Source organism: Rhinoraja longicauda, chromosome 8, assembly GCF_053455715.1.
Source record: "Rhinoraja longicauda isolate Sanriku21f chromosome 8, sRhiLon1.1, whole genome shotgun sequence".
Taxonomy (NCBI): Eukaryota; Metazoa; Chordata; class Chondrichthyes; order Rajiformes; family Arhynchobatidae; genus Rhinoraja; species Rhinoraja longicauda.
Window position 1 is genome coordinate 55632999 of NC_135960.1, and position 24148 is coordinate 55657146.

At 40.1% G+C, this 24148-nt stretch overlaps 1 protein-coding gene across 6 annotated transcripts in view; it reads right to left on the bottom strand.

Moving 5' to 3' along the window:
• znf385b (zinc finger protein 385B) overlaps positions 1–24148 on the bottom strand; it is a 342637-nt gene that overhangs the window by 167318 nt on the left and 151171 nt on the right. The window contains exon 1 of one of the 6 annotated variants that reach the window (XM_078404025.1): positions 22224–22336. The exons of 4 other annotated variants lie outside the window; for them this stretch is intronic. Coding sequence is in view for 1 of the 2 variants with exons in the window: in XM_078404022.1 (XP_078260148.1) it covers positions 9554–9563 (10 nt within the window). In the remaining variant the exon portion in view is untranslated. Of the gene's footprint in view, positions 1–9553; positions 9673–22223; positions 22337–24148 lie in introns of those variants that run through there. One more of the 6 variants, XM_078404022.1, reaches the window with a different exon arrangement.

Genomic DNA, 24148 nt, shown 5'->3' on the forward strand with positions numbered 1-24148 from the left:
GAGCAATTCTGCCTCCATCATCTTTGTGAAGCTTAACTGGACAATCCATATCATTGTTATCAAATATGACTCTGCATGAAGACCCAATTATATATCCTTACTGCCAGTGTCCTCTGCACCTGCACTTCTTTTTAGAATAGTATCCTTTATTCTCATTTTTCGTACCAAAATGCACCATTCTGTATTTTTCCACATTGAACTCCACGTTAAGCTTTATCTGCTATGCATCTTCCCTTTCCACCACCTTATTCATATCACATTCCAACATCACTATCCTCTTTGCAGTTCTCTGTTTATTATTAGCACGTATACTGAGATACAGTGAAAAGCTTTTGTTTGCATGCTAGCTAATTTGATTAGATAATACTATACATGAATACAATAAAGCCATACGAAAGTAGAACAGGTACAGCTTTGTGTTATTTGCAACTTTGGAAATTGCAGCTTGAACTCATAAGCGTAGGTCTTTCAGATAGCTGAAAAAAATGTTGTCAAAATTGTAACAGGCCTCAGCTCATCTGCAATCTTCCCAATAAATAGAGCATCAACTGGATTCCCAAAGTGTGCAGCTGTACAATGATTGGTAAATGCCTCATGTAAGTTCATCACATTCCACTTGGTTTTGGTACCTTCAGTCTTATTATAAAATGGTCACCTGACTGGACTCCAGAAACTTACATTCATTAAAAAAATGTTACTTGCATCAAATCCTGTTTGCCAAACACAACTCTGATTGACAACCTTAACAGTTCCCACATAAAAGCATCTCAATTCTCACTCTTGTTTTAAAATCACCCTGTAGCCTCTCCTTATCCTGCCACTGAAAAATTTCTGCTGCAGTACAATCTCCAAGATCTCTTTGCAACTTCAATCAAAGCCTTGTATTTTCAAAGCTTCTGCCTGGCACGGAGGTATTTGGCTATTTAGGCCCCAAAAAAGTGTAATTCTCTCCTTTACCATTTTCACCACGATACTTTTCTTAACATTTGCTCATGTGGTTCAACATAAATAATTGATTCATATTTCTCTGGAACACATTTTGGGCTGTTTTACTACAGTGCAAGTGTAGGTTTATTGATCATATGCACTCTTCTAACCCAAGTTGTCATTATTAATCTCCTTGGTATATTGCTTTCCAATATCAGAGTCCTTCTTAATTAGGTGTAATTTTTGACCGCTTCCCAGCTCTTTTCATCTCGCTTTTATTAAATGCCCTCCTGAGGTACCATCGCGTGTCAGCATGTAAAATGTCAAGGTACAATGTCACAAAGATGTTTGGCATTTGTATTGATTTAGTATTATGTACCGAGATGCTGTGATGCTGTTTTGAATGCTATCCACCCACATCATTCCATACATGAAAAATAGAAACATAGAAACATAGCAAATAGGTGCAGGAGTAGGCCATTCAGCCCTTCGAGCCAGCACCGTCATTCAATATGATCATGGCTGATCATCCAAAATCAATACCCTGTTCCTCCTTTCTCCCCATATCCCTTGTTTCTGTTAGCCGTAAGACCAATATCTAACTCTCTCTTGAAACCATCCAGTGAATTGGCCTCCACTGCCTTCTGTGACAGAATTCCACAGAATCACATTTCTCTGGGTTAAAATTTTTTTTCTCAAATGGCTGAAATGGCCTCCCCCTTATTCTTAAACTGCAACCCCTGGACTCCCCCAGCATCCGGAACATTTTTCCTGCATCAAGCCTGTCCAATTCCTAAAGAATTTTATATGTTTCTATAAGATCCCCTCTCATCCTTCTAAATTCCAGTGAATACAAGCCCAGTCGACCCATTCTTTCAGTATAACAGTCAGCGTAACAAAGAAAATAAACAAAGGGCAGAACACAGTGTCACAGCTACAAAGAAGCTGTACAGTGATGGATACATATTCACATGCCATTACTGCCAAGAGTTTCGATTATGATATGGTAAAGAAGGCCACTCTTATGACATATTGATTACACAGCCAGCTTTAGAGCAGTTAAATAAATAACTATTGTTAAATATGTATTGTGAAACACCTATCTCAAAGATATACATTGACCATAGAAAAGCACATCATATCAACAGTCCCTTCAGCCCATAATGACTGTGCTGAACATAATATCAAGATAAACTAAACTCATCTCCCTACACATGATGCATAACCCCTCTAATCCCAGCATATCCATGTGCCGATCTAAACCCTCTTAAACGCGATGGTCATAGCTGCCTACACCACCACCCCTGGCAGATATTTCCAAGCACCCACCACCCTCTGTGTAAAAAAACTCACCCCACTCCTCTCCTTTAAGCTTGGCTCCTCTCACCATGTAACTATACCCTCTACTCTTTGACATTTCCATCCGGGGAGAAAGGTTCTGACTGTCTATCCTAATTACGACTCCCATAATTCTATACACTTATGTGGTTGATGAGGCTGAAAACCAAGATATAACTACCAGTTAAAAAACAAAGTGCTGGAAAAACTCAGCGGGTCAGGGAGTATCTCCGGAGAACATGGATAGATGATATTTCAGAAACATAGAACATAGGAAAAATAGGTGCAGGAGTAGGCCATTCGGCCCTTCGAACTAGCACCGCTATTCGATATGATCATGGGTGATCATAGAAAAATACATTATATCAACAGTCCCTTCAACCCATCAGTAACCCGTTCTTTTTTTCTCCCCATATCCCTTGATTCCTTTAGCCCTCAGAGCTAAATCTAACTCTTGCTTGAAAACATCCAGTAAATTGGCCTCCACTGCCTTCTGTGGCAGAGAATTCCACAGATTCACAACTCTCTGGGTGAAGAAGTTTTTCCTCATCTCAGTCCTAAATGGCCTACCCTTATTCTTAATTTGTGACCCCTGGTTCTGGACTCAAACATCGGGAACATTTTCCTGCATCTAGCCTGTCCAATCCTTTAAGAATTTTATACGTTTCTTTACGATCCCCTCTCATCCTTCTAAATTCCAGTGAATATAAGCCCAGTTGACCCATTCTTTCATCGTGTCAGTCCTGCCATCCAAGGAATTAATCTGGTGAACCCATGCTGCACTCCCTCAATAGCAATAACGCCCTTCCTCAAATTAGGAGACCAAAATTGCACACAATACTCCAGGTGCGATCTCACCAGGGCCCTGCACAACTGCAGTAGGACCTCCTTGCTCCTAAACTTAAATCCTCTCGTAATGAAGGCCAACATGCCATTAGCTTTCTTCACTGCCTGCTGTACCTGCATGCTTACTTTCAGTGACTGATGTACAAGCATAGTCAAATCGCATTGCACCTCCCCTTTTCCTAACCTGACACCATTCAGATAATAATCTGCCTTCCTGTTCTTGCCACCAAAGTGGATAACCTCACATTTATCCACATTATACTGCATCTACCGTCCACTCACCCAACCTATCCAAGTCACCCTGCAGCCTCATAGCATCCTCATTGCAGCTCACACTGCCACCCAGCTTTGTGTCAACAGCAAACTTGGAGATGTCACATTTAATTCCCTTGCCTAAAACGTTAATGTATATTGCAAATAACCGGGGTCCCAGCACCAAGCCTTGCGGCACCCCACTAGTCACTGCCTGCCATTCTGAAAAGGACCCGTTAATTCCTGTTCTTTGCTTCCTGTCTGCCAAACAGTTCTCTATCCATGTTAATACCCTACCCCCAATATCATATGCTCTAATTTCGCACACTAATCTCTTGTGTGGGACCCTATCAAAGGCTTTTTGAAAGTCCAGATACACCACATCCACTGGCTCTCCCTTATCCATTCTACTTGTTTCATCCTCAAAAAATTCCAGAAGATTAGTCGAGCATGATATCCCCTTCATAAATCCATGCTGACTTTGACCTTGCAAAAGGCTTTACTCTCGAAGAAGGTGAGTCATTTGCTGTAGGATATCCAGCCTTTGCTCTTGTAGTCAACCTGTTCTTGTCTCTGCAGCGTTTACAGAGTTGGTCCAGTTGAGTTACTGGAATATGGCAGATCATGAAATGTTGATGGTAATGCACTCGTTGATAGACATCCCATTGAATCTTAAGAATAAAAGTTAGACCTCCCCCCCCCCCTCCCCCCCCTTTGGTGGAAACAATCATTGCAGGATCAGAATGTTACTTGACATTTAATCAAGACCTGCCCAAACATTGTCTCATTCTTTCTACATGCATGGATGGACTGCTTTAATTTCCAAAATTTCACAAATTTCCAAAATTATATTGTGCAGTCATCAGCTGCTATAACATTTTTAACAATCGACTCAAGCATCTTCCCCACTACCGATGTAAGGCAAACTGGTGTATAATTCCCCGTTTTCTCTATCCCTCCTTTCATAAAAAGTGGGGTTACATTGGCTACCCTCCAGACCACAGAAACTGATCCAGAGTCGAGAGAACATTGGAAAATGATCACCAATGCATCCACGATTTATACGGCCACCTCCTTGAGGACTCTGGGATGCAGACCATCAGGCCCTGGGGATTTATCTGCCTTCAGTCCCAACAATTTACCTAACACCATTTTGGGTAGTTACTGCAGCACTTTGAGTCGTTTTTTATAAATCAGCATCTGCGGTTCCTTGTTTCTCTACCACTGAGTATTAATGGGAGGTCTTATCTGAACTGTTTCAGAATGTTTGAAGATTTGGAGAATGGGTTTAAATGTCTGGAACTGCTTTTATCTGAATGAATTATTACAAGGAAAGATGCGCCAAACAAACAAAGACTAACTTACTTCTTCAATTGCCTTTTGCATTTGTTTGTTTTTTCTCTTTGGGATATTGTGCAAGTTGGGAGTGGTGGGTTAGTGCTGTATCTGGCCACGTCTGCTCCAGGTCAGGCAACATCGGTGGATAGTAATTGCAAGGCATTTGAAGGAAAGTGCAACCAGTTTATTTTCCCTGCTGAAGTTAACTGTATATCAGTGCTTCTAAGTTTGTACCAGGTTCCAATTATAGACCAAACACTGTGAGACTGTATGGTCTGTAATTGGAACCTTATAGAAGCTAAGAAGCGGCAAAATGGAAAAGATCACCAGGATAATATGGACCAGATGTGAATCAAAATTCAAAAAAGCTGCAGATGCTGGAAATCTGAAATAAAATGAGATTTTTTTACGCCCGGAACACTTCAACAAATAATCTCAATCTGGAAATGTTATCTCTATTTCTTTTCCCACGATGCTGTCTGACCTGCTGGTTGTTTCTAGCATTTTCTGTTTTGATTTTAAATATCCAGCATTGTGCTTTTGTTTTATTTTGATTTGCATCTGGCCCATATCGCCCTGATGATTTTTCCCATTTTGTTACTTCTAAGTTTGTGTAAGGTTCCATTGATAAACTTGCAGCATCACAGTTGATGCAGGGAATAGTTAGCACTGAAACACAGTAAACTTCATCGGGAAAAATAAATTGGTTACACTTTCTTTCATGGTGACTTATATTGATTAATGAGGAACAACAACGGATTATTTAGCCCTTTTATGCCTATTCTGCCTCTTGGTGAGATAACTCTTATGTGAACTGACATATTTTGCCAAAAATATATTGTGGATTAACAAAAAATCTTGCATTAATAATAACTGTTTACCTTAAGGTAACAATATAAGTCAGCACCTGGAGGCAAACAGATGTAATAGTAGTTGGGGCACAAGCTTCTGTTGACAGCATGAAAGAATAGAAGACAATTATGAATTCAAGATGAAAGTTCCACAAGTGACTGACCTACCACTTTTCCATACACCACACCACTTGTAACTATTCTTCTGTCTATCCAAGGTCACAGAACAATTTTCCTATTGCTCTGGCTAATTTGTTTTATTTTTCTGTATTACAAATTTATGCAAGGTGAGTTGACACCGATCATTTTCAGAAGTCAAAAGCATTATTGCAAATGATTTGCCAGAAAATAATCTAAATGAAACGTCAGTTCCATGCCCCTAGGTGGTTCAGTCAGTGACTGCAGCTTCACTGTTTGGCCTTTGTTTCTAACCAGGGTAATTGCTTCTCTCCAACAGTCTTATGCCTAAACTGCCTGCTCCATGTAGCTAACACAGCAGACTTTGCACATTGCGATGGCACCATGGCTTCTTCTGTCACAGTAACACTTACATCCATGTTATTCAGTTTACAGAGTCTGGCACAGTTGTTCATTAATAGAATGATAGTCCTTCCCAATGCTCAGGGTGGTTGATAGGATCATGGTTAGTCACATGAATGTTGGGGAAGCCAGCTACCTGGCAAAAATGCTTTTATCTCCTCTGTCAAAATTAACAAAGGTGTTTCAACCTACAAACACAACTTTTTTCATCTCCCTGATCTGTCATTTGACCCAGTTCTGGCAATTACGATCAGGAGCACAGGGTTGAAAGGATCCGCTCATGTCAAAAATTAAATTTCCAAAGCAACAGGGACTTTGCTGAGCCGTTCTTTGATGAAACCTCTGTGACAACTCAGTGACAGCCACATCAGTTCTCCCAGGGAAAGATCAAGGGGGTATTTCTGCCTTTTAAAATTTGGATCTTGGACCAAGTATGCGTGGGTGTCAGAGGTTGGGAATGTAAACAGATTTGCCTCCTCTCCTTCTTCAAAGTCGAAAATCATGATAACTGCAGGATGGCCCATTGTGCTGCCCATTCCGCACCTTGCGTGTGATTACAGTTACAGTTCACAGCTGCTTGCGACTGCAGATTTCTGCAAAAAGGGTCTTAAGTTGCAAAATCGCCGCTGTAACCATCAGAAAAACATGATGAAGCAGCTACCGCCTGCCTTAGTGGGGCCAATAAATAAACCAAATTCAAATATGATACAAATCGGCCAGTATTAAGAATGAAACTTAACCAAGCTGTGTCGACGACCTCACTTGATTGAGTATGTATGCTAAGATGCAGAAGTTCAGGAGCCAAAAACTAATAAATGGGAATCATCAAGGGAATATTAGAAGAAGATTGCCTGAAGTTAGGGTATAACGAGGACCTTGCATGCTCTATGCATGGCCTCCATAAACTGGAATCTTGGGGGAGCAGAGTAGCACACACTGTGAGGTTTAGCCTACAGGCGTACTAATCAAATTTCATGGAACATATGTGCAAGAATAAGCATGCACACTCAGAATCAGTTCCATTTTGTAATTGTCCATTTTGTAGAGATCTTTGTTGCAGAAAAGTTGAATGTAGAAGAATACTTCCACAGGAGATCAGTTTCCATAAATTATCAAACATTTTCTTGGGAACCTGCCCTATAGATCTGAAGATGCAATACTCCTCAAACTTCCAATAAAGCACTAAAAGATATTCAAATTATGTCAGTGTTCTCCGTACGGCACACAAATCAAGTCAGCTATTATCACTGGGTAAAGACACAAAAAGCTGGAGTAACTCAGCGGGTCAGATAGCACCTCAGGAGAAATAGAATAGGTGAGACACTTCTTCAGACTGTCTCGATCCGAAATGTCACCTAATCCTTTTCTCCAGAGATGCTGTCTGACCCGCTGAGTTACTCCAGTGTTTTGTGTCTATCTTCGGTTTAAACCAGCATCTGCAGTTCCTTCTAAACATATATTATCACTGGGTATCTGATCCTTGAATGCATTAAATTTGCACCACTGGGTGAACTGGTCTCCCCGTCAATCATTCCACATCGCAAAATTTATAACCCACTGTATTTTTGGCGACTTCTAAACAAGAGTAAAAACAAGACATAAATAAAGGCGTGGGGTGGGGGTGGGGGTCAACATGTCAATGAACCCAAGGAAGTTTGCTTCAAATCATCCATGTCAAAATATGAAACACTAGATAATTATTTGGTTATTTACCTTATTTAAGGATCTGATTTCCCAAATGTTAATAAGTAGTCTACAAGTAAATCAATATATTTAAACAAAGAGTAACCTATACAATGGAAAAAGAATGTCAAACATCTTAAGCATAAAACTATGCTAACATCTGTATGTTTTCTTTGGTTCCAGCCAGGCTGTAATTATTTCCACTGCAAACATCTAATTTATAGGTTAATACACGCAGTCTTCCTTTTGGGCGATAAGAAAACATACGTGTAGCGAGTCGCTTGCTAGTTTTCCCTTTGAAACTCTCGCAGACTTTGAACAAAAGGTAAATTTATGGTGGATGCGCTTGCTTGGTTGACTAAAACTAACATGCCATACTGTACTTTATTCAAGTGTGGTATACATAGAGGCTTAATAAATCATTTCCCAAAGTGAGTATTCTGGTGATAGTCTGTCAAACGCTCTTATGAAGAATTTCTGTTAATGTTTTTCAACCTGCACAAACATAATGGAACAAACCAGATACCATCTCAATGGAGATTAGGAACCTTGCCTTAATCTTATCTAATTGAAACTTTTAAGGCAGCTGCAAAAGTCACAGGTACCCAGATAATTAACATTTGCCCTCAGGCAAATGAAAAAAATCCTTGTTTGTGCAACTGCTTTATGCCAAGTGAAGTTCTGCAAGAACTAACAAGTACACCTTGTGAACTAAAGGGGATGATTCTGTGGCAATGCTAAATCAACGGCAATAAAACCCCCTTGTAAATCCTGAGCGAGTCCAATAAATATTACTCATTTAAACAAAAGAATTGATCCTGAAACTCTAGACAACAAGTAGAAATTATCCCAGAACCCAAAATATTAATGTTTTGCACTAATAGGAAATTTTAAGTGGTAATCAATCACTTCCTTGGTTGACTGAAGCTAACAAACCATACTGTATTTTATAAAATATTGCTTCAGATTATGAGGTTCCAAAAATTTAATTTGAAATAGTTGTTTTTGAGATTGTAGCACATATAACTTCATCTAATTCGATGCCTGATTAAGTGAATATTTTATGAAAAAAATTGCCATAAAATGAAAACTACAAGCTGTTTTGAATTGGCACAATTGTTTGGAGGGTGATTTCCCTCCAATCTATTTAACAAATTATTTTGTTGCCAGTTCGATGATGGGGTGTGCTGGGAACTCAGTTAACTTTCCCTGCATTGTGCTGTGTGTGCTGTGTAACACGCAAACACAAGAACTAGTTCACTTCATATGCTTGTTATAACAAATACATATTCTTTACACTCACAGAACTGACTATTCTTCATAGAAGAAGTTCAAATCTCTTTTCTATTGTTTTAAATGAACAATGTAATCTGTAACTCTACATTAATGTCACTATATAAGTTCATAAAATCAGATGTCTCCATCTATTATAAAATATTAGCTTCATACAATTAGCTTCTGCCATACAATTATTTACTCAAAGTGATTTTGATAATCGAATTTCATTACAATTATATGATGACCACAGTATTTCTTTTTAAAAAACATGCGTTCAAAGAATTCTAAAAATATCTGTTTCTGAATATTCATATACAATTGCGAGCTTAAATTATTAAATAACTTTCATTAATTCAGAGCTAAGTTTTCTATGGTACACTCTTCCAGAAACAATTCATTAGACTTCTAAAAGATCAAACAATCTCCATGAATAGTTCACGTACTAATGCTGCAGATGGCAGTTAGAAACTGAAATCTTGCTTCCACATGGTTTTACTTACCCAACAGCATGTCTCGTATTTAACAAGTTCAGCAAAAGTGTAATTTATGAAAAGTAGTCCCATCCAACATTAAAAATAAACTGTGGGTTGACTCAGTTCAGTCTTGTAAAGTTTTCACAAAGCACTGAATGCGAGACTTCAGAAACATGCTTCCATTGAATTGTACCCTAAGGCAAGCGAGGTGCTCTCTCGCCATTGGTTTTCCTTGAAAGAAACTAACTGAAACAATAGAGTGACTGTCGGCAGCTGCAGCCACCTCTCACTACAAACCCACAGAGCTGCAGAAAACTAGGTCAGCATGCCAAGATTCCCAACTTAAAGTAGAAGCCTGTAGATAGCCTACTCTCATGCCGATTTAAACGATGAAAAAAAAACCTACTACATATCTTTTGGCTAAGACTTAGAGTCTGAAGAACTTAAACCATAAATCAATCCTCAGACTTTTTTTACTCTTTGTTCCACACTGCACGCAACTAGAGGGGTGGAATACTAAACAGACATGTTTAATGCCTTTCATTTCTCCAAATGGCAGGAGAAATTACTCGAAGAAAGATCAAAGGAACTAAGATAAAAGTTGATGATCATCCTTGTAGGAATAAGTGAGAAAATTGCAATAATTAGATTTTGTCCAAGTGACTCCCTTTTCTTGCTATGCTCATAATTTCATAATTGATATTATTTGAATTAAATGAGGATTATATGATTCCATAATACATTTGCTCTCTTGGTTGAAACATTTGCACTTAATTACATACACTATTAAAAATGAACTTTAAGACTTTATGAAGTAATACATTTCAAATATATTTACACTGAAATATTTGGTTTCAGTGAAATGAATAATTTTGCTCAAACACTCTGTATTTTTTAAAAGTAACACATACTTTTTATTGAGAAACAATGAACTACAGATGTTAGCTTACCAAAAGAAAAGTGCTGGAGTAACTCAGTGGGTCAGGACATAGATAAGTGACTTTTCGGGTCGGGACCCTTCTTGAGACTGATCTGCTCAGAAAGGAGTATGATTTGGACAAAATACAACTATCACAATTTTCTCACTTCTTATTAACCAGTACCAATTTAAATCATGAATCCTGATAAGGCCGCATTTGAAATACTATTAGTCAGTGTTTGGTTAAGATTATGGTCCTAATTGTTCCAACAAGACAGTTGAGTGGACATTCATGTTACCAGGTAAAAACTTGCAGGAGAAAAATGGCAGTAAACAAAGTCATCTGAAACAATGAGCAGAGACAATAAAATAGAAGAACATAAGTTACATTCGCAACAAAAAGGGGGGATTCTTGGAAAATAACGAGAACTTAATAAAAACATGTTAAAAGAGAAAATAGTGCAAATATAGCAGAAGATAAATAAATAGCAAAAAATATATAGTGTACTTGAGTATATTTGTTAAATAGATTAATAAAAACTTGGTCAGAGGTTGACAGTTAAAGTGGCAGTGAAATGGAAGATAAGAGTCAAACCACACTGAGCGATAGGATCCGAGGAGAACAGCCATCAGAACATCTGGGACTTAAGCACATGCAAGTGTGCAGAATATCCTGAAGGCCAGCAGCAATGTAACTGACCATTCACTATATTGCAGCACTTGGCATTGAGAACAGTGGCAAATCAATTTTCACTCTTCACTGCGCTATTCCCATCCCTTTCAAGATGCCTCATGGACAACTAATACCTCTCACGTGAAGGCACTGTTGCAAGATAACCTTCATAACATAGGAATTAAATTGTTGATTTGCACACCGCAAGTTCTGACAAGTAGAAATATAATGATGATTAAGTAATCTGTTTTAATGGATAGAATGGGGCGGGAGCTGGTTTTATGTCCTCATCGTTCACCCTGGGTAGTTCTACGGAACTGGCAAAGTTTGCAGCAAAGCGTCAACTACGGTATCTGAAGCACCAATTGTCACTTTTGATTGTTGTAGTTGACATACGAAAGAAAGAGAAGATGGATAGAATGACAAAGGTACAACAAAGGCTCATGAAATTAGGCTATCTGGTCCATCAAGACCATACCAATTCAATGCAAGAGGAATCCTAATCCCACTATTCAGGCCTTCTTCATTGGTCCAGCAAATATTTTTCTTTCCAAGATCACTTCCTTGGCAGTACTTTCCAGAGCCTAACTGCAGAAAAACATTTTCTTCATGTCTCTTTTAATTCCTTTGCTAATCATCTTTTTTCTAAATTCAATGATAACCGTCCCTCCAAAATACTGCCAAGGAATGTTTTACATCCATCCAAGAGAACATACTGGGCCTCGGTTTAAAGTGTTTTCGGAAAGATAGCAATTTCCCCTTTAGTTTTGCACAGTGCCTGCTAGATTTCTTGCTCACATCTCTCCAATTGGACTTGATTGTGGAACATTTTGACTCAGGGGTCTGTAAAAAGATTAATGAACCAAGAAAATGGGGAGTAGAAGTCATATACGAATTTAGACTGGTTACATAGGAACATCCAGCTCCAAGCCTGGCTTTCATCAAGATTTCAGCAGATTCTTTATCTCAGCAACACTTTCCAGCTCTATCCCCATACCCCTACATATCCTCAATGTCCGTCTGTATTATAAATTAACACAATGGCTGACCCTCCTCAGCTCTCCAGTTGCGAATTACAGATGTTCATCATCATTGAGTGAAGACATTTCTCCACATCTTCGTCCTACAATGCTTACCCGAACATTGTTGAGTGGTGCCCCCTCATCCGAGGCATCTCATTCAGGAGGTGCATCATTCCTGCATCTCTCCTGTCCTGCCATCAAGAAGATTGTAAGTTTCTATGAGATTGCCCATTCTTCTAAACTCCAAGGAGCAGTCACTTTTTACTCAGTCTCTTCTCAAACATAACCCTACTATTCCTGGAACCGATCAAGTAAATCTTCCCTGCTCTCTCGATTACAAGTATCCTTTCATAGGGAGAAAGACCATAACTGTATGCAATACTCCTGGTGTGGTCTCACTCAGGCCCTTAACTTTTGCAATGCAACCAAGTAACAAAACTTCCACGTCACAAAAAAAATCACATGCCATTTTACATCCTAATTGCTTGCTGCGCCTGTATGTTGACCTTCAATGACTTGTGTGCAAGCAAAAGTAGGTCCTTATGAATATTAATATTGCAATTAATACTGATAATGCAAGAATTTACAAAGTGGGAGGACAGGTCTTCTTCGTCATCTTCCTGTCACCTGTCACAAGAGAACTTATCATTAGCCATTGTATTATTATTCTAAATTACGTTTAATTATGTTGAAATGTTTCTAACGATTTCCATATCTCGATGGCATCACATTTCCTGAGCATGGCTAAAGATCAATTAATTCAAGCAAGTGGATAGTATCCCATCATGATTTGTAGATAGTGGAAAGGCTGACCTACTCCCATAGTCATTATATTTATGTGCTTGGTCCAGCTGGTTTCTGGTTAGAAGTGATCACCAGGAGGTTAATAGTGGGAGGCTCACTGAAGATGTGGCCATTGTATTCCAGGGTTAAGTAGTTGGACTCTCTCCTGTTGAGTGTCAGATAGTCAGTGCCTGGCATTTTTGTGGTGTGAAAGTTTCCACATTACCTTCCAGTCTTTGCTTCCACATTACCTTCCAGTTTCCACATTACCTTCCACCTCAGCACGCCAATACTAATTAAAGTTAAGATAACTGAAGCTATAATGACAGAGCACCTCCCATATGATCCTATCATCATTTAATTTCCTCAAACACCCAGACACTCCTTTGCTAGATCCCATTGCAACATTTTCCCTTCTCCTTTGGCATATTTTACAGTTTCCAGCCCATGTCCAGGCTTATATACATCGAGAATAAATCAATTTAAATTTAGTAGATTGGTTTATCAAAGCTGTTGAAAATATTTTAAATTCTAGCTGACAAAAAGTTTAAGCAATCTCAAGATTCCTTGCGTATGTTATTTTACTCTCTTTCCCATTCCCACAGTGGACTATCTGTCCTCAGCCTTCTCCATTGCTATGGAGAGGCCAAATGCAAATGGAACGGAGACCATAACAAAGCACAACACAGGAAAAGGCCCTTCGGCTCATCATGACTATAGCAAACATGATGCCAAAATAAACTAATCTCATCTGCCTGCACATAATCCACAGGCCTCCATTCCCTGCATACCCTGTGTCTATCTAAAAGCTTATTAAAGGTTGCAATCACATCTACCTCCATCACCATCTGTAGCTGTGTGTTCCAGGCACCCACCACCCTCTGTGTAAAAAGCTTTGCTCCGTTCATCTTAAGTCTATGACATCTAGTCTGTGATGTTTCCATTGTGGGAAAAAGGTTCTGATTGTCTACTGTATCTATGCCTCCCATGTTTTATATGCTCCCCTCAAGCTCCGGCGTTCCAGAGAAAACAATCCAAAACAGTCTAAAGGGCCTGTCCCACTTTAGGCGATTTTAAGGCGACTGCCGATGACCAGGCTGTCGCCGACAGTTCGCCAGGTGTCGCGGGCATGATCGTGAGGAGTCTTCCAAGAATCATAGTGGATCTCAGCACGTCGCTGAGAAATCATCCGGAGTGAAATTTCTCGGCGACAGCTGGCTTGTCGCCAGGTATCGTTGCTTATTGCAGGTGCTGTCGTATGCTGTCCCCAGGTTTGCTAGGTTCTCTTAGATGCATTTAAAAGCACATAATATTAAAATAAGTAAAGTCATTTCAAAATACCATAAAATGCTTGTGTTTAACCAATTTATTTACCGTCTGGACATTTGACAGGTAGATTGGAGGCGACAGTTTGACGGTCAGGTAAACGTGGGAATTTCCGCGATGTTTATGGCCATCAGCCATTATATTTAAAGTGGGCTCCCAACCCAGATATGCAACCCAGAAACCAGATATGCATCTCCCGTACATTTTCAAAGAATGCCCACACACAATGCCAATACAGCTATTAGTAAACTGGAAGTAAATCCAGTTTATGCCTTGTAACAGTGATGCTTGGTTTTTAAGTAATCCATACAAGATGTTATAGTTCAAAACTCTCATGTACTTACGGCCTTGTCAGTGATTTCAGCAAAAATTAGGACGCCGGAGAAGCATTGACACCGTGGGAATTTTGCGATGTTTCCAAAGACGCTGTAATCTCGACCAGACTCGGCATTATCGTGGTCATTGTCGTCGGGTAAAAGAAAAGTTCGGTGATCTTCTACGACTTTGACAGTCACCGGCTGTCGCCTAAAAATTCGCCTAAGTGGGACAGACCCTTTACTTCCCATTGTAGCTGATACCCTCCAATCCAGGCAGCATTCTGTTAAACCTCTTCTGTACCCATTCCATTGGAGGAACAACACCATGTATTCTGCTTGGGTACGTTGCTACCCAATGGTACGAACATTCAATTTTCCAAATTTCAGGTAACCCATAGCCCTGGTGCTCAGTTCCCACACATTCAGCTGTCCATCATCTTATTCCATCTGCTCAGTATCCCCTCACCATGTAATTCTACCTACATCTCTATCACACTCTCCCCCTCCCTCCCCAACATGCGCAAAACGATATGTCAGCATTCTTCCTTATTCTTCCTTAGCTCTGATGCAGGGTCATAACCAAAACGTCGACTTGAACTCTTTACGTCTACAGGTGCTGCTTGACCCACTGAGTTCTCACACTGTTCTACCTTTGATAAATGTATGCAGATACTTTTTACTGCAGAGCTACTGGCTCACGGTCCCATTGTCTTGGGTTTGATTCTGACCTTGGATGATGGCGGTGTGGAATTTGCACGTTCTCTCAGTGACCACATGGGTTTCCTCAAGGTGCTCCGGTTTCCTCCCCCATCCCAAAGATGTGCAGGTTTGTTGGTTATTTGGCCATTGTAAAATTGCCCCTAGAGAGCAGGGAGTAGATGCAAAATTGGGATAACGTAGAACTAGTGTACATAGGTGATCGATGGCTGGCATGGACTTGGTGGGCTGAAGGGAATGTTTCCATGTAGTCTTTCAATTGAATTGAATTGAATGCAGAACATTATTGTGCTGTATCCTGGGGATCAGAGAACAGAGACTGGAGAATGGATTAATTACCACATGTAGGCAATCCCAGCCTCATGGTAAATGAAGGCTTTCATTTCACATTGGTACAAGGGTTACTATTAAAGAATACGTCATTCTTGGCATGTTCCAAGATTACAAAGTACCAGAATAACATTCTGCTGGAGACGGAATACTTATGTAGACAGATTTTACATTACTCTTTCATTTGATTTTTCCTTCAGTGATTTTGGTTTCTATGGTCTGATGCACTTGAGTTAATTATAGAAACCAATTAAACGTGGTCTTACCTGCAATATTCTGAAAGTTTCTGAAAAATTAACATCTTTGAACGACTGACAAATCACGTCCATTTAGAACTCTAACTCTATTGTTCTTTCTTCTCAAATTAACCAACATTAAACATAAATATCACAATTTAACATTGACGACCACTCAAAGGTAACATTTTCTTCCTATCCATCCACAAAGCCATTAACAATGAAGAGTTATGTATGTTGTTCCACAAGCTGTTCTCAAAATGAAGCACCTGCTCTTTGCAACCATACAAAAGTACAATCAAAGAATCACTGGCACAGAAATAGGTAATCTAGTAATGTTTATACAATGCACATCCCTTCTACCACCTTCCTACATGTAATCCCATTAATATATCTTTCTGTTTGTTACACATTTAAGTGCGCAGCCAGTTTGCCGCACTGTGGCACTTGATATTGCACATACTCTGAGATTCATGGACAGCTTTTTTCCTGTGCTGCTATCAGACTCTTAAGCAGATCTCTGATAAGCTTATGATGCATTCCTGATCCCCCAATCTACCTTGTTGCTGCCTTTGCACTTTTTGTATCTGCATTTTCTCTGTAGCTGTAATACTATATATTGTACTCTGTTTAGTTTAATTTAGTTTAGAGATACAGCATGGGAACCGGCCCTTCGGCCCACCGGGTCCGTGCCGACCAGCGATCCCCACACATTAATACTATCCTACACACACTAGACAATAGACAATAATAGACAACAGGGGCAGGAGTAGGCCATTCGGCCCTTCGAGCGAGCACCACCATTCACCGTGATCATGGCTGATCATGCACAATTAGTGCCCCGTTCCTGCCTTCTCCCCATATCCCCTGACTCCGCTATCATTAAGAGCTCTATCTAACTCTCTCTTGAAAGCATCCAGAGAATTGGCTTCCACTGCCTTCTGAGGCAGAGAATTCCACAGCTTCACAACTCTCTGAATGAAAAAGTTCTTCCTCATCTCCATTCTAAATGGCCTACCCCTTATTCTTAAACTGTGGCCCCTGGTTCGGGACTCCCCCAACATCGGGAACATGTTTCCTGCCTCTAGCGTGTCCAATCCCTTAATGATCTTATATGTTTCAATAAGATCTCCTCTCATCCTTCTAAATCCTAGAGTATACAAGCCCAGTCACTCCAGTCTTTCAACGTACGACAGTCCCGCCATTCCGGGAATTAACCTTGTGAACCTACGCTGCACTCCTTCAATAGCAAGAATGTCCTTCCTCAAGTTTGGAGACCAAAACTGCACAAAATACTCCAGGTGTGGTCTCACTAGGGCCCTGTACAATTGCAAAAGGACCTCTTTGCTCCTTATACTCAACTCCCCTTGTTATGAAGGCCAACATTCCATTGGCTTTCTTCGCTGCCTGCTGTACCTGCATGCTTCCTTTCAGTGACTGATGCACTAGGACACCCAGATCTTGTTTTACTTCCCCTTTTCCTAACTTGACACCATTCAGATAATAATCTGCCTTCCTGTTCTTACCACCAAAGTGGATAATCTCACATTTATCCACATTAAACTGCATCTGCCATGCATCCGCTCACTCACAAAACCTGTCCAAGTCACCCTGCAACCTCATAGCATCTTCCTCACAGTTCACACTGCCACCCAGCTTTGTGTCACTAGGGACAACTTACACATACACCAAGCCAATTAACCTACATACCTGTACGTCTTTGGAGTGTGCGAGGAAATTGAAGATCTCGGAGAAAACCCACGCAGGTCACGGGGAGAATGTACAAACACCACACAGACAGCAACCCTAGTTGGGACTGAACCCGGGTGTCCGGCGCTGCAAGCACTGTAAGGCAGCAACTCCACCGCTACGCCTCCGTGCCACCATTTCCTTTCTCTTTGCACTACTTGCTGTACTCTTGTATGGTTTGGTTCCATTAATAGAGTCATAGAGCATGGGAAAAGGTTCTTTGGCACAGTTTGCCCATGCCAACCAAGATGCCCCATCTAAGCTAGTTCCATTTGCCTGAGTTTGGCTCATATCCCTCCAAACCTTTTATCCATGTACCATGTATACATTAACCCATCCATGTACCTGTCCAAGTGTCTTTCAAATGCTGTTTTAGCAGCTCCCTCAACTACATCCTCTGGCAGCTCATTCCACATACCTCAGACCATTTGATCAAAATCCTGCTGCAACTTTTGATAACCATCTTCACTGTCCACGATACCACCTACTTTATTGGCATCTGAAAAATTATTGATCATGCTTTGAACAAATACTTATTATATAAATACAATGCTTATATCATTGATATAAATGGACCCAGCACTGATCCCTGAAGCACACCACTAGTCACAGACCTCCAGTCCAAAAAAAACAATCTTCCACCCTCTGCTCCTTCCATGAAATTAATTTAGTATCCAGTTAACCAGTTTTCCCCATATCCCATGCAATGTAACCTTCCAGATCAGCCGACCATGTAGAACCTTATCAAAAGCTTATGGTTGATTTACAAACAAGATGTGTCACTGTCTATTGGTACACGTGATGATAATAAACCAACACCAATAACATATTTCCATCCTTGCAAACCCGTATTAGAAGCAATTTCTAATGCCCCTTCATCCTTTTCAAAATAATGCACTCTGTGTGGTCTCTCTTCCAGTTTACATCTTTGTTGTTCAATTATACCTGTTAAAACTGCACCATATATGCCATCACATAAAACAAACACATGCAAAGACCAGCAATTTTTAGAGGGAAGGGTGGGTTCAGCCTTTAGTCAAAATAACTATTCAATGATTGCATGCTTTGGCATGTTCCACATAAAGTTTGTTTATATCACATATCTGGCAACTGATCAGATTTGCTTGAACTATTAAAGACAGGCCATTAATGGATATTGTTGTTGACGGAGCTTGTGTGCTAAAGGCCATGGGTTCAGCTCAACGGAAAGATTCCTCCATATGTTTTTGTGGTTACAGACATTTAAGCCATAAATAACAATCGCTCATCATTTACTCACATAATGATCTTCAGCAGTTCTATCAAATCTCCATTAACACAAGTGGGAGAGTCTTGAATGAAAGGACAAAGTTACTGGATGAAGGGGTGCATTATTTAAAACTTGGGTTGGTTGAAACTTCTTCTGTACCCCAAGTGGGTTGTAAAGGTTAGATCATTGAACGTACTTAACGAGAGCGTGGATGCATTTTTGATGGATCAGGGGAGAACTGATACAATAGAGATGAGGCATGGGGAAGATCAAAGATCATATTGAATGGCGGAGCAAGCTTGATGGGCTGAGTGGTTTGCTCCTGTTGCAATTTTCTTACGTAGTTATGTTTTCTGACTCAAGGAGAAGAAACATTTATTTCTAGTTTTACAATGAACTTTCATCTCTGGTTCCATTCCAGTAGGCCTGTCTCCTTTTCAAGGCCTTTATTTCTCCCTACAGTAAGGGGCACAGAATCTATGTTTTTATGACAGTTTAGTGTGCCTTTTTAAGAACCTCATATTGCTTTATCACAAACAAAATTAATTCAACTACTGACATCTAAAAACACTCTGCCACAGAGTTTTTAAATGGTTCCAGATAATGTTTTTACATCAGAGTTACCAAACTTCTGGATCCCAGCAGGTATATCATTGTACAGATAAATTTTATGCTCAATAATCACTGAAAATTGTTTTTTGTTTGAAAATATCAATTATATAGTCCAATGAATGCTATATCATAAAACTACATGACTCCAACACACTAAGGATTTCGGTGATGCTGGGCAATTGGATGTTATTGCCAATAACACTCGAACACATTTTAATTCACATTTTTTAAAATATTACACAGTGGAATAATACATTTTCCAGTGAACTAGGGTAAGTGTAAAGGTAGCACAGAAAATAAGGTCCTTGTTAATTTCCTGGAAAGTGTGGGAGCCAGAAACAGAAGTGTTTAAGAGATCACAGATACATGGACCTACGAGTTTAAAGGGAGTGTGGAAAATTAGGCCCCATGTGTGAAATGGGGCATGGGAACTGACGTAAAATGACGTGCTGAAACCAGGGCTGTGGTGTATGGAATGAAGCACTGTAAATCCCAGCGTAAGAAAGCAGGTGAACCAGGGCCCTGCTGTGTGAAAGGAAACAGGGAAACCAGTGCCTTGCTGTGTGAAAGAGAGAATGGGAACTTAGGCCCTGGTGTGTGAAATTGGCCATGGGAATTTAAGAGCTGGTGTGTGAAAGAAAGAATGGGATCTTAGGGTCTGGTGTGTTGAAGGGAGAGTGGGAACTGGAGTCCTGGTCTGTGAAAAGGAGAGTGGGAACTGGGGCCACAGTGTGGGAATGGGAGAGCAGGGACTGGAGCCCTGGTCTGTGAAAGGGGGAGTGGAAACCAGAACCTGCTAAGTCAGATGCTGGACCATTGGACTTTCGGAACAGTCAGATGGCAGGTTATCGAAGTTTCACTGTCGGCTGTTTACAGGAATGTTGGCTGTTTACAAAAGCTTAAAATTCAACTGTGTTATGAAACTCTAGAATAATGTGATATTTGTAAAAACTCAGTGTGTCAAAAACTTCTGCCCATTGTCCAAAAATAGATCAAGAGTATGAAGAGGGGGATAGACACAAAATGCTGGAGTAACTGAGAGGGACAGGCAGCATCTCTGGAGAGAAGGAATGGGTGACGTTTCAGACCCTTCCTCGACCCAAAACATCACCCATTCCTTCTCTCCAGAGATGCTGCCTGTCCCGCTGAATTACTCCAGCATTTTGCGTCTGTCATCAATTTAAACCAGCATCTGCAGTTCCTTCCTACACAGTATGAAGAGGGGTTAAGTTGAAAATCCGATCAGATGTGACCTTGTTAGATCCAGCAGTACCAACATCTCCAAAAGCTCATTACAGTTTTTTCTCTTGTCAACGCAAGTGCCATAATAAATGAATCAACATGTTAGTAATCTTAAGAGAATTATTGAACTCAATGGCCCTACCATCAAGGCATGGTTCCAAGACTTATTTCATCAGAATAATGGGCATGAATGGTATAGCATTCAAGCCAATAATATAGTCATTACTCCCTCACTATGGGGAGCAGAGCATGGTAGAATCAAGAGGTGGAAGACCAGCTTTTCTAAATCCTCATGTACAATAAGATAATCAAATACAACTTTACTGAGGCAACCAGTCAGTACATTCTCCCTGTGATCACATGGGTTTACTCCGAGTGCTGTGATTTCCTCCCACATTCCCAAAAACTGCAGGTTTGTAGGTTAATTGGCTTCTGTAAATTGCAAATTGTTCCTCGTGTGCAGAATAGTGTTAGTGTACGAGGTGATCGTTGGTTGGCGGGTCCTCAATAGGTTGGCCCTGTTTCCTCGCTGTATCTCGAAAGTAAACTCAAGTCTAAATGAATGTGTATTCATGCTCTCTTGTCCTCTTTATTATGTGATTTATTTTTCTTGTGCAACCTCTGAATAACTTTTCAAAGGTTCTGTTATCAATCATTTCTTGAGATGTTCTTGGCAAGCATATTCAATGCTTGCTGTACCGTAGCATGCTCAGCTTTGCCTCACATTGGCTTACAACTTTGTTAATTGCTCTGTGACTTTGGGCACAGTTGTGGAATTACAAGCTCAAATTGACTTGAGGTTATAAACTGACTCTTTTCCAACAGAGCGCAACATATATAAACATCTATATATTGCCCATCATATTTGATTTTTCAGATTTATTATTATGGGTTGAAGAAATTTAACTCTCTAAGCAGGTATTGCAAGAAATGTTTCATGCTACTGAATACTAGAATATTGGTAATGGTGCATTAATGTGCTTCGAGGAAGTACTAATCTCACTTTAAACACTAAAAGGCATTGCTTAATGACTTCAATAACGTAGAATATTGATTGAACCCAAATGAAAAATTTGTGTGAGGATTGTGTAAGGAGGAACTGCAAAGATAGACATAAAATGCTGGAGTAACTCAACAGGCCAGGCAGCATCTCTGGAGAGAAGGAATAAGTGACGTTTCGGATCCAAAACCCTTCTTCAGACTGACAGACATCACCTATTCCTTTTCTCCAGAGATGTTGCCGGACCGGCTGATTTACTTGCCTTTTGTGTCTGTCTTCTTATTCTAATAATTGTTAATTCCCGTTATACATAATGCTCATCATGCTCTATGTAAAAAGCCTAACCCTCTGAAGCACATGCAAGTGACTGGGAACATGCATTTAAACTTCATTTGTGGCTCAAGCTATGCGTAGAATGGAAATGGAAAAAATTGAATGTTCCCACACTAATATGTAGTTTCAAAAATAGAAAATTATTATATTCCTGTTTGAAAAAATAGAAATGAATTATTTTTAACTTACAATTAGCTTGGCACATTGGAGCTTTCTTGCCTCAAAGTCAAAGGTCGGGTTCCTGATACTTCTTATAAAATGTGGGCCTCCAGCAGGCCAGAGCAGTATGGCTGTGGCACTGACTTGCAGAGAAAGCACTGGGACAGACCTTCTGTCAGATCCACGAATAAAATGCAGTGACAGTGATATTTCCAAGAGTGGGCTGAAGCACAGTCTTCCACTCAGCACAGCATCATAGCTGCACTGTAATCCTATGGGTCAGTGCCAGATTCCAGATTCAGCAGATCTTTCAGCTCTCGAGCTGTGTGTGAGTGTGAGTGTGTGCATGTGCGTGGGAGTGCAAGCACATGCATGTGTGTGTGTGCATGCGTGAGTATTTTAATCTGTTTTAAAAAGATTTATTATTTTAATCTAAAGAGTATTTGTTTTTTTTGCAATAGTTTCAAACAGGTTTACTGGAATTGGTTACAGTGAGAAGATGCACAGACTTGGATTATTTTCTCTGGCACGCCGGAGGTCGCGGGGAGACCTGATATAATTATATAACATTATGAGGGGGATGTATAATGTAGATAGTCAGAACCTTTTTCCCAGATGGAAAAATCAAATACTGAGGGCATAGATTTAGGGTATGAGGAGCAAAGTTTGGCACAGACATTGTGGGCCGAAGGGCCTGTTCTTGTGCTGTACTGGTTTATGTGCAAATGACAATCATAAACTCAATAATCATGGGAATTATGAGCACTGGTGATCCTGGAGTTGTGAGCGTTGGTGATCCTGGTGTGTGAGCACTAGTGATTCAGGAGTTATGAATGCTGGTGATCTAAGCGTTGTGAACACTTGTGATTCTAGAGTTGTGAACATGAGTCATTCTAGAGTTGTGAACATTAGTGATTCTAGAGTTGTGAGCAAGGTGATCCTGGAGTTGTGAGTACTGGTGATTCTAGAGTTGTGAGCAAGGTGATCCTGGAGTTGTGAGTACTGGTGATTCTAGAGTTGTGAGCAAGGTGATCCTGGAGTTGTGAGTACTGGTGATTCTAGAGTTGTGCACATGGTAATCCTGGAGTTGTTAGCACTGCTGACACAGGAGCTGAGGTCTCACCTGCAAAAAACAGGCAGCCAGTTAAGTTGTAGAGAAGCCTTGCTGCACAGTGCTGTCAAATAAACAGCCTGGCCCAGGGGCGGGGGACTAATGTCTTGGCTGGACACTAAATTAATGCCCTGTCAATTTTAATAAACGATAAAACTCACAGCTCTGTTTAAAGAAGACCTAGAAATTCTCTTTGTATTGACCAACATTTATTCCTCAGTTGGCACCATCAGAACAGATTAACTGGGCATTTAACTCTGTGCCAGTAATGGGAGCTTGATGTGTACAAATGAGTAACGTTTGTCCACGACACCAAAATGGCTACTTGCAGTATTTCGAGCACTTCAAGATCCCCCGAACATGTAAAAATTATTTTGGAAGAACAAGCAGTCTCTTATTTCATGTAACCACAGAGGAAGTGAAGAATCAGGCGGGGACTACATAGAAATGTTGGAGTAATTCCAAAATGATCAGTGGGAACTTTTGTTATTAGGACTAGCAAGCAGCAGAAAAACATCAGGGCTGCATGGATTGTGCTCATTATTTACAGAGAAAAGGAGAAAGACACTTAGCAAGGATGCAGACAATATATCTTTTGTACAACCCATGTTCTTTTAGCTAAAATGTGAGAGTCATTCATTATCATGTTTAAAAGATAAACAAATGGGAAAAGATAAACGCCGTTCTGTATTATCCTTGGATGCATTTATTTTAATGCCTTATCATAGACTCCTTCTTACAGAAAGTCGCTCCAGTAATTATACTGATCCAACACAGAATATCTCAGGCCATTCTTTCCTTAGGTTTTGCAATAAGGCAGCCCAAAAATAATTCCGGCTCTTGG